At 38.5% G+C, this 14246-nt stretch overlaps 1 protein-coding gene across 4 annotated transcripts in view; it reads left to right on the top strand.

The window, feature by feature from the left end:
• Window positions 1-12488, top strand: part of LOC150085623 (uncharacterized) — a 327518-nt gene extending 315030 nt beyond the window's left edge. For all 4 annotated transcript variants that reach the window (XM_090374144.1, XM_090374141.1, XM_090374143.1 and 1 more), the window contains one exon: window positions 11486-12488. In XM_090374144.1, coding sequence (XP_090230270.1) covers window positions 11486-11680 — 195 coding nt within the window. In that variant the 3' untranslated portion in view covers window positions 11681-12488. The remainder of the gene's footprint in view (window positions 1-11485) is intronic.
• The last annotated feature ends 1758 nt before the right edge of the window (window positions 12489-14246 follow it).

Here is a 14246-nt window from a genome sequence, read left to right as displayed (position 1 = left end):
TCTATTTTACGTTCTTCTCCTTAATAAATCCTTTTATTTAATAGCAGCTCTTTTTTCAAAAGTACTGATCGAGAGCAAGAAAGGAAAGTAACCTTTCTTTTTTCATATTTAATAGACTAATCACCACTAACTTCGCTTGGTCACACCAGGCACTGCTCCTGCCTCCCCGTGGCGGGGCCGGTAACCTTGGCAGAAAAGTCCATCTGCCAGGGGCTAAGAGGAGCCAACATGGAAAAAAATATGTTTCCAACTATAGAGTCGACAAGCTGTCGACCAGATACCGAAAATAAACATGACTCGTCACAAGCAAAGAGGTTGAAAACAAATCCCTCGGTGACAGACTTACCAGCATTTTTAATAATGCACTCACTATCAGAACAGCCTCTCAGTAAGCTATCCCCTTTTCTAATCCAAAAACATCTGGAAAGTATTGCAGGGTCTCCCAAGACGGTTAAGAGACTGCAATCAGGGGACTTACTTGTTGAAACTCTAAACCACAGGCATTCTGAAAAACTACTAAAAATGACAACTTTTGCTGGTATTCCAGTTAACGTAACTCCACATGCAACCCTAAATACATCAAAGGGTGTAATATCTAGTTGGGACCTGATGAATGTGACGGAGGAAGAAATTAAAGAAGAACTTAAGGAACAAAATGTCATCGCTGTAAAGAGAATTATGGTCAAAAGAGACAATATACTGATACCTACCAGAAATATAATTCTCACCTTTAACAGTCCAAATCTGCCCTCATCAATAAAAGCAGGATATCTTCTTTGCCGCACTCGTCCTTTTATACCAAATCCGTTGAGATGTTATAAATGCCAAAAGTATGGCCACTCTCAAACGACATGCAGAAGCAACCCAGTTTGTCCCAACTGTGGATCCTCTGATCACATTCAAAGTGATTGTTCAGTGAAAGAAATGATCTGTCCCAACTGCAAAGGCAACCATCCGGCCTACTCTAAGACATGTGAGAGATGGAAAACAGAGAAAAAAATTATGCAATATAAAGTCGAAAATAAAGTTAGTTATCAGGAAGCAAGAAAATTAGTTGCACCCATCATACATAACCGTACCTATGCCAGTATCGCAAAAAAATATCAGACAATAGCCACGCAAACTGATGTTACCATTCCACATAACATATCAATCTCCGACTGGGCTCGAGCTGTCCTCTCTCAGCAAGAGTCCAATACCCTGAAGCACTCAGACCAAGCCAGTAATACGCCTCTTAAAATTCCAGCAAAATCTCCTCCTCCACCAGTGATTGCTACTACTTCAAATAATCTTAATTCATCTACAAAAAAGGTTATTCAGGACACATCGATGCATTCAGAGTATTCTCCCAAACAGGAAGATCCGGTTCTGGAAATATTTGCAGAAGAAGAAGATATGGACACAGGTCGCCCTACATTTCCAAAAAGAGACAAACCAAAGCCAGAACGCCATAAGACATCCACGTCAGGTACAGCTTCTTCTTCTAAATTCAAGTAATGCCTAACATCTTGCAATGGAATTGCAGAGGCTTTCGTGGCAACATTGACGACATTCATTACTTAATTAACCGCTACTCTCCAGTTGGTTTCTGCCTGCAAGAAACCTATTTAACTCCTCAAATTTCCATTTCCATAAAAAACTACTCAATCTATCGACTAGATCGGAATACATCCAATTCTGCTCGAGGTGGTGTAGCTATCTTAATTAACACAAGGATTCCAGCTAGGCAAATCACTCTCCAAACCCAAATCGAAGCTGTCGCTGTGCGTCTGATTAGTCAGACTGCTTTAACTCTAGTCTCAGTTTATCTCCCACCAAATCATACTTACTCTTATAATGATCTTAAAGAACTTTTATTACAGCTCCCCTCCCCTATCTGCCTGCTAGGGGATTTCAATGGCCACCACCCTTTATGGGGATCAACTAAATTAGACCGACGCGGCCGACTGATCGAAACTTTACTGGATAAAGAAAACCTCACTCTTCTTAACAGTGGTTCGCACACCCATATACAGTTACCTAATGGACAGACTTCTGCCATTGACCTATCGATTTGCTCCCCAATACTGTTTTCAGTCATGCAATGGTCCGCTCTGGATAATCCCATGGGCAGCGACCATTTTCCAATTGTTTGTAATCTGATGACTACACAACCACCATTAGACGAACCCTGCAGGAAATGGAAATTTTCTAAAGCTAATTGGGAAAAATTTCAATCAGCAATCACATTGGATAAAAAAATTATACAACTACATCCCATAGATGAAGTTACCGACTATATCACTTCCTGCCTTTTATTTGCAGCTAAAAGATCAATTCCAATATCAAATTCAAAGACTCGACGCCATTTCAACTGTTGGTGGAATGAGGAATGCACAAAAGCGAAGAAAGAACAAAATAAAGCATGGAATTTATTTCGGCGAACTCCAACTACAGTTAATCTTATTCAATACAAGAAACTAAAGGCAAAAGCTCGTCTCATTCAAAGACAAGCCAAGAAAGATTCTTGGACTCGGTTTGCATCCACTATCAATAGAAACACGAACCCACGATTAATATGGAAGAAAATTAGGCAGCTTTCCGGGAAGTTTCCAACTGTACCTTCTCCAATTCTCTCCTGCAATGGTCTAAACGTTTCTGCTCCTCTGGATATAGCAAATGCCTTAGGCAAAACTTTTGCTGACGTCTCAGCTGCTTCCACCTACTCTCCGGAATTTCAGAAAACTAAGAACACCGCAGAACAGAGACACATCAACTTTCGAACTTCACTGCTACTTCCATATAACCAGCCACTCCAAAAATGTGAACTTATGCAAGCCATCAGAACAACGCGCAACAGTGCCGCTGGGCCAGAAGGGATATTTTATGTTATGTTACAGCACCTTGATGAGGAAAACTTACAAATGCTGCTAGCCTTTTTTAACCGAATCTTCCTGGGAAATGTTTATCCCACTTCTTGGCACCATGCTACAGTTTTGGCCTTCTTGAAACCTGGAAAAGACCCCTCCAATCCTAATAGTTACAGACCAATATCTCTGTCCAGTTGCCTCGGTAAAATTCTTGAAAAAATGATCCACAGTCGACTCGCTTGGATCATTGAAAGCGAACATCTACTAAGTAATAGTCAGCATGGCTTTCGCCAAAACAGGTCCTCCTTTGATCTGATGATCAAGGCTGAATCCGAAATTCGCAATGCCTTTGTTAAAAACGAACACCTAGTTATGGTCTCCATAGATATAGAGAAGGCATTCGATACCACCTGGCGTTATGGAATTCTCCGTGACCTCCATAACCATGGTCTCCGTGGCAACCTGCCTATATTTATTAAGAACTTCCTCAAGAGCAGATCTTTCCAGGTGCGATATCAAAATTCCCTTTCTACTACATTCTTGCAAGAAGAAGGAGTACCACAAGGGTCAGTTTTGAGTGCGACCCTCTTTGCCCTCAGAATTGATTCTATCACAAAAGAACTTCCAAATACTGTAAAGGCGTACCTTTACGCTGACGATCTCTCTCTTTCTTGCCATTCACAGAATATGAGATCTATTGAAAGGCAATTGCAGATATCTCTCAATAAAGTACAAAAGTGGGCTGAGTGCAATGGATATCGTCTTTCCCAACAAAAAACAGTTGCGATCCACTTTTGCAATCAACGCAAACTGCATACGGATCCTGAACTTCGGATATCAAATACCACCATTCCGATTGCCAGCAATACCAGATTCTTGGGACTAATCCTGGACAGTAAGCTGAATTTCTTTGAGCATGTTAAATTGTTACGTACTACCTGTCTCAAAAAGATCAACATGCTAAGAGCTTTATCTGCCCATTCTTGGGGAGCAGACCGTACAACTTTGCTGCTCTTATATAGAGCATTGATCAGATCCCGTTTAGATTATGGTGCTCCAGTTTATGATTCTGCCCGAAAGAGTGTACTACGCTGGCTAGATCCTATTCAACATAATGCACTGCGGATTGCAATTGGTGCGTATAGGACATCTCCAACTCATAGTCTATACATTGAAGCTCATGAGCCCCCTCTGCATCTCCGCAGAAAAATGCTGTTACTTAAATATGCAGCCAAAATACAGACTTGCTCTTTGCATCCTATTCAGCCCTACCTTTTTAATCAACCACTAATTAATCTCTATAGAAATAAACCAGGTAAAATCCGACCAGCTGGCCTACGGCTTCTTGAAATATCACAGAACTGGAATGTTCCTCTCCACAATAGGCAACAGATAGAGAATTACTGTCATCCTCCGTGGACATCGTTTCCTCAACTAACTTGTGATACTTATTTTCTACAATGGGGAAAGAATCGCCTACCGACACTGAATGTGCAACAACTCCATGCTAGCCATCTTCAAAGCTGTGCTGACTTTTTGCCGGTATATACGGATGGTTCCAAATCTCTTTCAACTGTTGGCGCAGCAGCAGTGTTTCCCTCTGCTATCATATCAGCTTCTCTTCCACCTGAGTATACCAACTTTTCAGCAGAACTGTATGCAATACAATTAGCCCTAGAAAATTTGACTCTTACATCCATCTGAAAAATATATAGTTTACACTGACTCTCTCAGCTCAATTAGAGCAATGCAGAATCCCTCTCAACAGAATCACCATATTTTAATTAAAATCAGGAGTTTACTATTGCAAATTGACAACCGTCAACAACTAGTGAAGTTTTGCTGGATTCCGGCACATTCAGGCATAAAAGGAAATGAACTAGCTGATATATCTGCTAAAAATCCATCAACCTTAGACTTAACCTCTGCCTTCATTCCAGCATCTGATTATAATATCATAATTCAAACAGCATACCATGCACAGTGGACAGCGCTATGGCATAAAGAAACAAATAACAAACTTTTTCAATTGAAACAGGACCCAAAATTATGGCACTCATGCACTCAGACAGTTCGGCGAGAAGAAGTGGTACTCGCACGGATAAGAATAGGGCATACCCATCTGACTCACCTCCATTTACTTACCGGCAATGATCCTCCACAGTGTTCACACTGCTCTGAACATCTAACAGTCAAACATATTTTGATTGACTGTCCACACTATCAACCACATCGTACTTCAACACTTCAAAATCTGGCTAATCTTCAAGAACCGCTGACACTACATCATATCATAGGAGAGGAGGCAAATATTAAGGAACTTTTCTGCTTTCTGAAACAAATTAGAGTGTATAATCTTTTATGAATAGCTCTCAGAACTGAAATGAATTTGAATTGTTACGTTCTTTATTATTTTCTGATATAACTACGAATAGGCGCACTATAGCCATAGCAGCTAATGCGCCAATAAACAACCATACCACACACACACACACACAATTCCTTAATTAATAAAACCAACTTCTCAGCATTACTTTTATTCTGTAAGGTTTTGTATCTTACAATTCGTGAGAGATATCAGGAACTTTCCGGTGTGAAGTGGTTTCTCCATCAAGACAATGTCAGGAACCCTGGGTGGGTGCCAAGCAATTGTGGCTGAGCGATTTCTGTGCTTTTCAGAATTTCACTGCGAATTTCAGAAAGGTAAATTACAGTCATATTTTACATTTCTCTCCTTAATAAATCCTTTTATTTAATAGCAGCTCTTTTATCAAAAGTACTGGTAGAGAACAAGGAAGGAAAGTAGCCTTTCTTTATTTTTCATATTTCATAGACTAACTCCTAATTTCGCTTGGTCACACCAGGCACTGCTCCCCGGTAACCATGGAAAAAAGGTTCATCTGCCATGGGCTAAAAGGAGCCAATATGGAACAAAATATGTTTCCATCTATAGAGCCGAGAAGCTGTCCGATAGATACAAAAAAATGAACATGATTCGTCGCAACAAAAGAGGTTGAAAACCAATCCCTCGGCGACAGACTTACCCTGCATTCTTAATAATGCACTCGCTATCAGAACAGCCTCTCAGTAAGCTACATAAGTTCAGCTTCCTTCAGGAACAAGTACTGCGATGGACTTGTCTATCTGTTCAACAACCTTATATCCTACTCTAAAGTGGACGATAAAAAACGATCCACTACATAGCGATCATTTTCCCATAATAATTGAATTACTTAATAAGCCCTCATCATCCTACTAAAATTCCACATTGGCTCACTGATAAAGCAGATTGGCAGTCCTATAAAAAATTAACTAAGCTTGAACCCGAAATAATCCAAAATTCCACAACTGTCACAAAAACGATATTACATGCAGCAGAAAAAACCGTGCCGAAATCCTCTTCAAAATTACCGATTCATCCAAAAACCTGGTGGAGTGATGAATGCCTTGTGGCTAAAAAAGAGCAAAGCAAAGCTTGGAATTCTTTACGCCGGAGTCCAACTACAACCAATCTCATTCAATATAAGCGCGCTAGAGCAAGAGTGAGATATGTTAGACGCTGCAATAAAAAGGCTGCTTGGATCCGGTTCACTTCGACTATCAATCAAGCAACTCCTACACATAAAATTTGGAAGGCAATCAGAAAAATGAGTGGTAAATATAAAACGATACCTCTACCCATCATGGAATGGAGAGGTCAGAATGTAAATGATCCTGCTGGAATTGCCAATATACTAGGTGAAACCTTTGCAAAAACATCAGCAATAGAAAGTTATACACCGACCTTCAGAAGATTAAAAACGAGTTTAGAAAAACAAAAGTTAAACTTCTCTTCAAAAGGAGATAAATAATACAACTTACCTTTTTACCATCCACGAATTACATAGAGCCCCTTGTCAACATCTAGACGCAGTGCTGTAGGACCAGATAATATTCATTATTCCATGATACAGAAACTAAGTACCGAATCATTACAGTCACTTCTTCATCTATTCAATAGACTCTTTCTGGAAGACAAATTCCCTAATCAATGGCATCATGCTACGGTCCTTGCTTCCCTAAACCAGGTAAAGACCCTAGAAATCCAAATCATTATAGACCAATCGCCTTGACCAGTTGCATTTGCAAAATTCTCGAAAAGATGGTGAACCGCCGACTGATCTGGTACCTTGAAAATTTCAGTCTACTACATTCTGCACAACTCGATGTTCGACAAAACAGATCTACACTAGATATACTAGTCAGACTAGAGAATTTCATTCGGAATGCATTCCTCATATTGGAACATCATGTGTTAGTCTGCTTTGATTCCACCTGGAAATATGGACTACTCCGTGAATTACATCGCCATGGACTTCGGGGTCACCTCCCGATTTTCATACAGAATTTCCTATGCAAGCGTACATTCCAAGATCGATTTAAAACCTCACTGGTATTTGGTGTCATGCGAAAAACATGGATACTGTTGAGAGACAGTTGCAAGGGGCAATAAATAAGATCTGTTCATGGCTCAGATTAATAGATTTCAACTTTGTCCGGAAAAAACATTTTGCATCCATTTTTGTCGCCAACGCAAACTCCATCCCAGTCCGGAGCTACAACTGAATCGCCAACCAATAGCAGTTCATCCCAGCATACGGTTCTTAGGAATCACTTTAGACCATAAACTCACTTTCGTTGAGCATATCAAAAGACTAAGAACATCATGTCAACAAAAACTAAATATCATCCGGGTTCTCTCTGCAACTAATTGGGGAGCTGATCGCCTTACTTTATTACGGTTATAAAGAGCATTAATAAGATCGAAACTTGACTACGGAGCACCAGTCTATAGTTCAGCAAGACCTAGTGCCCTTCGCTGGCTTGATCCTATCCATCATAGTGGAATACGCGTTGCTTTAGGGGCATATCGCATGTCTCCAACACATAGCATATATGCTGAAGCACACGAACCCCCCTCTCTCAATCAGGCGACAACAACTGATACTACATTATGCCTATAAAATTAGATCTATGCCAGAACACCCAAACTGGCCCATACTTTTCACATCACAGCACAGCACAGCAGGTTATACTACCACCGCCCTAACGCTAATCGTCCTTTGGGTATGAGAATAAAACACCTCTTAGAAGAACTAAATTTAACTTTAGACAATGTGGCACATAGCCTTCCATCCTCTCTTGCTCCTTCGAATATCATTCCACCCTCATGTCACTTCCATCTGCATGAATGGAATAAATCTACATTGCATAGAGAAAACTTCTTGCAACTATACCATGCAGTAGTGGACCAGTTTCCCAGCTTTTCCATAGTACATACTGATGGACAAAGAATGATGTCCACGTTGGAATCGCCACAGTTTTTCCAAACATCACATTAGCTTATCAGTTATCATGTGAGTTCAGTATATTTTCCGCCGAACTAATAGCAATTCAGGTTGCACTGAATCATATTGAGTCCTCTGATATTAAAAACAGCATAATTTTCACAGATTCTTTAAGTGCACTTCATACACTGAAAAACACCATGAACATCACCCACCCAGTCGTGAAAAGAATAGTCAGCTCTTTACATACGTTATCAGAACTTGTGTAAAAACATACACTTCTGCTGGGTCCCAGGACATATGGCAATTCCTGGAAATGAACTAGCGGACAATGCTGCCAAATTAGCTCACCTACCACCCGAGAACAAGTGGAAAGTGCCTCATCAAGACTATCGACCAATAATCCAGGAAAAATGCATGTGCCAATGGCAGTTATCATGGGAAAATCAACCTAATAATAAACTTCGAAGTATCAAGCCAAACCTTGAGCGATGGCCTTCCAGCTTTAGTTCAATCCGACATTAGGAGGTAGTATTGGCTCGTCTGCGAATAGGTCACACAAATATCACTCATGGTTATCTTTTAAGAGGAGAGATACCCCCTCAATGTCATCACTGTAATACAATGCTCTCAGTGAAACATTCTGGTTGAATGCACAAAATATACAAGAGAACGCCAGAATCTTTGCACTGCAGCCACAACAAAAGATCCTACACTTACCTCACTTTTAAACAATGAAACAAATGTCTCAAGCATATAACTATCTCAAGATAATTAAAGTATATCACCTCCTTTAGTTAGCTAAAAAAAATTACTTTCTGGTTCCTTTTTTTTTTCATTTTCGCTATTTGAGAAGAAATGGCATGCATAATTATATGTATGGCGCACTATGGTCCATAGTTGCCGATGCGCCCAATAAATCCCGAAACAAACAAATGAAGACAAGTTGTGCGAACTTCATTTCTGTTGGTATAGTTACACGTCAACATTAGACAGATAGTTGCGTTGCAGTCGTAAGCATAGGCTTTTTTTGCTATACCAGGAATATGAATACGGCTGACAAACGAACATAACGGCTTTTTCATTTATCCACTGTAAAATATTTTATAGTGGAAAACGAAATCGTCTGCAGGTTGAGAAGCTGTAGCGCATTCAACATACTATTGCTCTGTCATTTCTCTAATAGTCAAGAATTTGGACGATTTAGTGAGGGATGTGGGCCAACCAAATCCAATGCAATCCACTAGATTTCAGCTGCAATACTTCATGCAGAATAAGACATGCCACTTTAATACGAGTTTTTATATTGTTGCAGAATCTGTGCTATTGTTTTGAGTTGATTGGTATCAGTCACAATCTAGAAGAGCGGCGTCTTTTCATAGACAGTTGAAGTAAAAGTTTGAAAGTTATGTTGCTTCACAACGGGAACGTACACCATCCACTCCCGTTGTGTCTTTTATTCATCTTAAAGAAGACTACGGAAAGTTGGAGAACATCAAATATGTGCAGAGATGTCTGTGGAGACTCCAAGGTGCTGGGATTTCTTCTGGGTCGGTTTGCAAGGTGTGTGTGTGCTCTAAGTTTATTTGCTGTTTTCTGCCTATGGGGCAGTAGAGCAGCACTGCAGAAAAAGCGAAGTCTGCTAGAATTGAGGTACAGCCTGGTGTACAGGATGTAGTAAACTGTTCCTTTGATTCCAAGAAACAAATTCTTGTTTCCGTCACTCCACACCAAGCTGGTACTGGTCAGACAATTTTCTTCGGTGAGACATTCACGTATATACCATCTATATTTCTGAAATTGTCTGATGCAAAAGTGAAGGTGGCATATTTATTGGTCTACAAGTGATACAAATGTTGGCTTCACAAGAATCGAAACACAAAATGACTGATGCTGAGCGGTATTTCGCTCAGCATTAGTCAGTTGGCCTTGCAAGAAATGACATTAAAAGTCAAAATTACAAAGAACTAGTTGGCGAGTTGATTGAAAAATTTCTCTTAAGGGCCAGCTGGCCATTAAGAGAAAGAACGCTAGCAAAATGTTTTGCATCACATAATAGATTCACCGCGTATTGCTGGAATGCTTTACATCCCGGATGTGATCGGAGTCGACATATTGGTCTTGCAAACGCTTAACTAAATACAGAAGGCTAAAGCACATTAGTGCGTTAGGCCGATCTGAGGGAACGTTTTTATTTTTCCAAAGATCGATTAACGGAGCTACCCGTCGAATGATGAGAAGCCAGTAAGATTCGAAATAGCTGTTCTGGCTGTGTCTTACATTTCTAAATGTATAGCGGATTCGCCAGTTGGGCCACACTATGCAATTTAAAAAAGATATTAGCAACTTAGCCATGAAGCGTGGATAACGGTATTTGTCTTTAAATTGAACATAAGATCAAGCTTAATCGATCTTTGGGGAGGGAGAAAAGAAAGTTGCTTATCGGGTCTAACGCAGTTACACGCTTTAACTTGTCTGTATTTAGTTTCTTTATTAATATCCCCTCAATTTTATATTATAATATTTAACTAACTTTTTTTTAGGCAGTGAATAATTTTTCACCAGTAATGCAAACAGAGAAGCTCATCTTTATCAGGCCATAATAAGTCTAGCCTGTCTTATAATGCGGCGTCACCACCCAAGATGAAGTCTTAAATTCAGCGTAGTCTCTAGCAGCTGATTTCCAAAATAGACATTCTAAATAAACGTCTACTCGAAAATAATGGATTAAAAGAAATATTGCAGAATTCTTATGAAATATAATAGTTATAATTGTTTATATAATATTTGTTTTTATTTTATTTTATTTATCAATTCTTCTGAAACCAGTTAATCCTTCCCTCTATGTATCTTATATAGCACCAGTTAAATATGACAAAGTTAAGGTTCATTCTTCGATTTGATTTAAATGAAAATAACCTTTACCGTCTTGAGCTCATATTTACTATTGGAGGGCCTCTAAGTAATATAACAGAACAAGCAATAGTTTTACTGGCAAATAGAAGCGCTTGAACACTGTCACTGTAGAAATATAATAGTACGTAGAAGAAATTGTTATGGCGTCATCTTCAGTGATTCTAAAGGTAAAAATACGTAATCACACTAAACAAGTTTTATTTAACGTCTAGCGGGTTGTTTATCATAAAATTGTGGTACTTATACTTTTATGAAATCTCTATAAACGACAGTAACTAAAAAATATTAGTTAATCTACATTGATTACTTAGTCTATTAAATGTCTTTAATGTTGTGAAAAATAGTGACTGTTTCGATTTTTCCTGATGATCATCATTTTTGTTTTAATTTCAGGTGAGTCTGGATTCCAAAGTAAGAGATATTATTAATAGGAACATGGTCCAACCCACTCCACACACTTTCGATGAGGCTCAACTACAGATTTATACTCTAATGCACAGAGATTCTTATCCACGGTTCGTGAATTCCTCTATATATAGAAAACTGGCACAGTTGCCTTCTCCAAGCAGGAAAGGTAGTGTGGCATAGACGATCAATGGTTGTGAGCGGCGGTGCGTGTTCCTCAAGTACCCCAGACTGCAACAGGTGATATATGTGTGCGTGTGAACCAAATACACAGACCACAACTGACAGTGTTGTCCCAGGACTGATGGTGTGTCCCTTAGCCAAGACTCTCCCGTACGGAATTAGGGCTCTAGTTGAGCCTGCAAGGACAAGTCAAAATAACATCGTGTCCTACCCACCCCAACACACCAAAACCCCCTCTCCCATTCTCCTTACACAGCAGGCTCAATTTTGTAATGTACCTCGAGATGGCGCTATGTTTATTTCATCAATAACTTCATTCCCCTTCCCGAGAAATCTTTCTTAGGTGGTCACTTCAGACGCGACTATGAAATTTCCCCGAAATACATTCTTCTAGTACCTGACTCGATGTAACCGGTCTCCACCAATGGAACCTTCACGGGTAGCTCTGTCTTTCTCTCTATCTCGAAACTCTTCTCTCACTGCCCCGTAAGACACGTGCACAATGTGGACATTGCTATCACTCTTCCTCTTTCTTTCTCTCTTTCACTCACACGTATATACATAAACATATATCCACACACAAACAACGTACCGACGCACTCTTTTCCAAGCCTATTCAGTGTCGTTCTCAAAGCTATCTTTAAGGCAAATGTTTTAATTAGCGATTTAAACACCACCGAGAGGTGGCGCTGTAGTCGATGTCACCAGCCTTCCTTGTCCACTTCAGCAGCCCGACTGTCACATGTATAAAACAGATATTCCCTCATCCTTGCGAATGCCAAACAGGAAACAACAAATAAATAAATAAACAAACAAACAAAATAAATAAATAAATAAATAAACTCTACTTTCTGACATCCTCCATTAAAGGCACTACTAGTTATCCAGCTGTGTGTTGTGTCTTTTAATATCATTTACCTTTGTTAAGTTTTCACCCGAGGAGATTATATTACAATGTTATTAAATCTATGTATATCCATATCTGTCTATCTATATATACATATATATATACACATACATACATATGTTTATATAGTGTATATATATGATTTGACAGCTTTACTCGCTTGCATGAAACTGATTCTGTACTACAGAAATATATCTCTGTTAATGATATTTGAAATATCAAAATAATTTCTAATCAAACAGACAGATGGCGTTACTGACAAATAAAAAACTTTAAAAATTATCTATCAACTAAAGCTTAAATTGTCCTGAAAGATGGTGTTTACATATTTTTTGCACATTCCTAGAGGGGGAAAAATAGCATTTAGTCATAAATAGATGAAAATTATCTAAACTGGTGATAAAATATATTGAAAGCATCCATAAGCAGATCTTGTTTTAGCGAATACATTGTTACAACTGTTTAAGTGAAAAGAATAAAAACTGAAATTTCTCAAAATCACTGACGAGGAATTTCTGACAACAAAAAACTGATTTTTTTTTTTTTTTGTTATATAAATTTAATATTTTTAGTTATACTAATGTTCATTAAAAAGTAAGAACATTAGTATAACTAATTAGCATTGTTTTTTTCTAATGTTCACAGAATATTCTAAACAAATGATCCATTAAGCAGTAGTTCATAATTTATCCTGTAGATGGCACGGTTTATCTACATATTTCCATAAACAAATATAACGGGATTCTGAAAAGATTCCATATCTTTGCGTGAAAACAAATGACAGCGAACAAAGAGAAAGAAGAAAAGCAAAACTAAATGTGTCATCTTTTGAAAATATTCAAGCAATACTTTCTTGTAAAAAGGAAAGGATTAATTGGATTGATTAATGGATTAGTTGTTAACCATCGAGAAAAATAATCCGAAAACACCGAGATAGGGCAGTTCATCAACACAATTGTCTGAGATAATTTCACTGGTAAGTGATATTAGTTCAGCCAATACAGTCCTCACTTTGCTTTAACTTGTTTCGAACTTTAAATAGAATTATAAGAGTCTTAAAATCCTTTTCTTCGGCGTTTTGTAGGAAATTTGTTACTAAATGAACAATTCTTGGTTTTATGGCACTGTTCCAGCTGCTTCCTCGTGCACACTCCTTAGTTTCTGAAAACGCTACATGCTCGTAAAGAAATTAAAACATTATTTTTATATTGTATGCATATAGGGAAAGTAAATATGCAATATAAATTCATCTACGAAAAATTCTGTTGGTTCAGCAATTTAATGCGATTGGGTGTTGTGGATTTAACATTAGAATGAAGACGGCATTGGGTAGAGGGGTAATTAAATTGACTAAAGAAATAGTTAAGGCTAATATATTTGATAAGTCTTATTTCCAGTAAGTCAAAGACCATATTTTCCATATGTTCACTTGTATTCTGAAATGGGCATATTGGTTAGATACATATTCTTCGGTGAAAATTAAATTTCATCCAGGAACAGTGTTCAAAACGATCACAATAAAGAAAACTGAACTATAAGGAGAGGTGTACAGATTGATGTGACTTAACAAAAAAATTAACTTTTGATAAATATTGACGCTATAAAAGCAATGCACATTACCATATGGTGTATGCAGAAACGGCATCTGGGAAAAGTAAT

The sequence above is a fragment of the Mastigoproctus giganteus genome, chromosome 5 (genome assembly GCF_048544385.1).
Source record: "Mastigoproctus giganteus isolate SK-2022 chromosome 5, ASM4854438v1, whole genome shotgun sequence".
In the NCBI taxonomy this organism is placed as follows: domain Eukaryota; kingdom Metazoa; phylum Arthropoda; class Arachnida; order Uropygi; family Thelyphonidae; genus Mastigoproctus; species Mastigoproctus giganteus.
The sequence above is the reverse complement of the archived record's forward strand: the minus strand, read 5'-3'. Positions and strand labels throughout refer to the sequence as shown.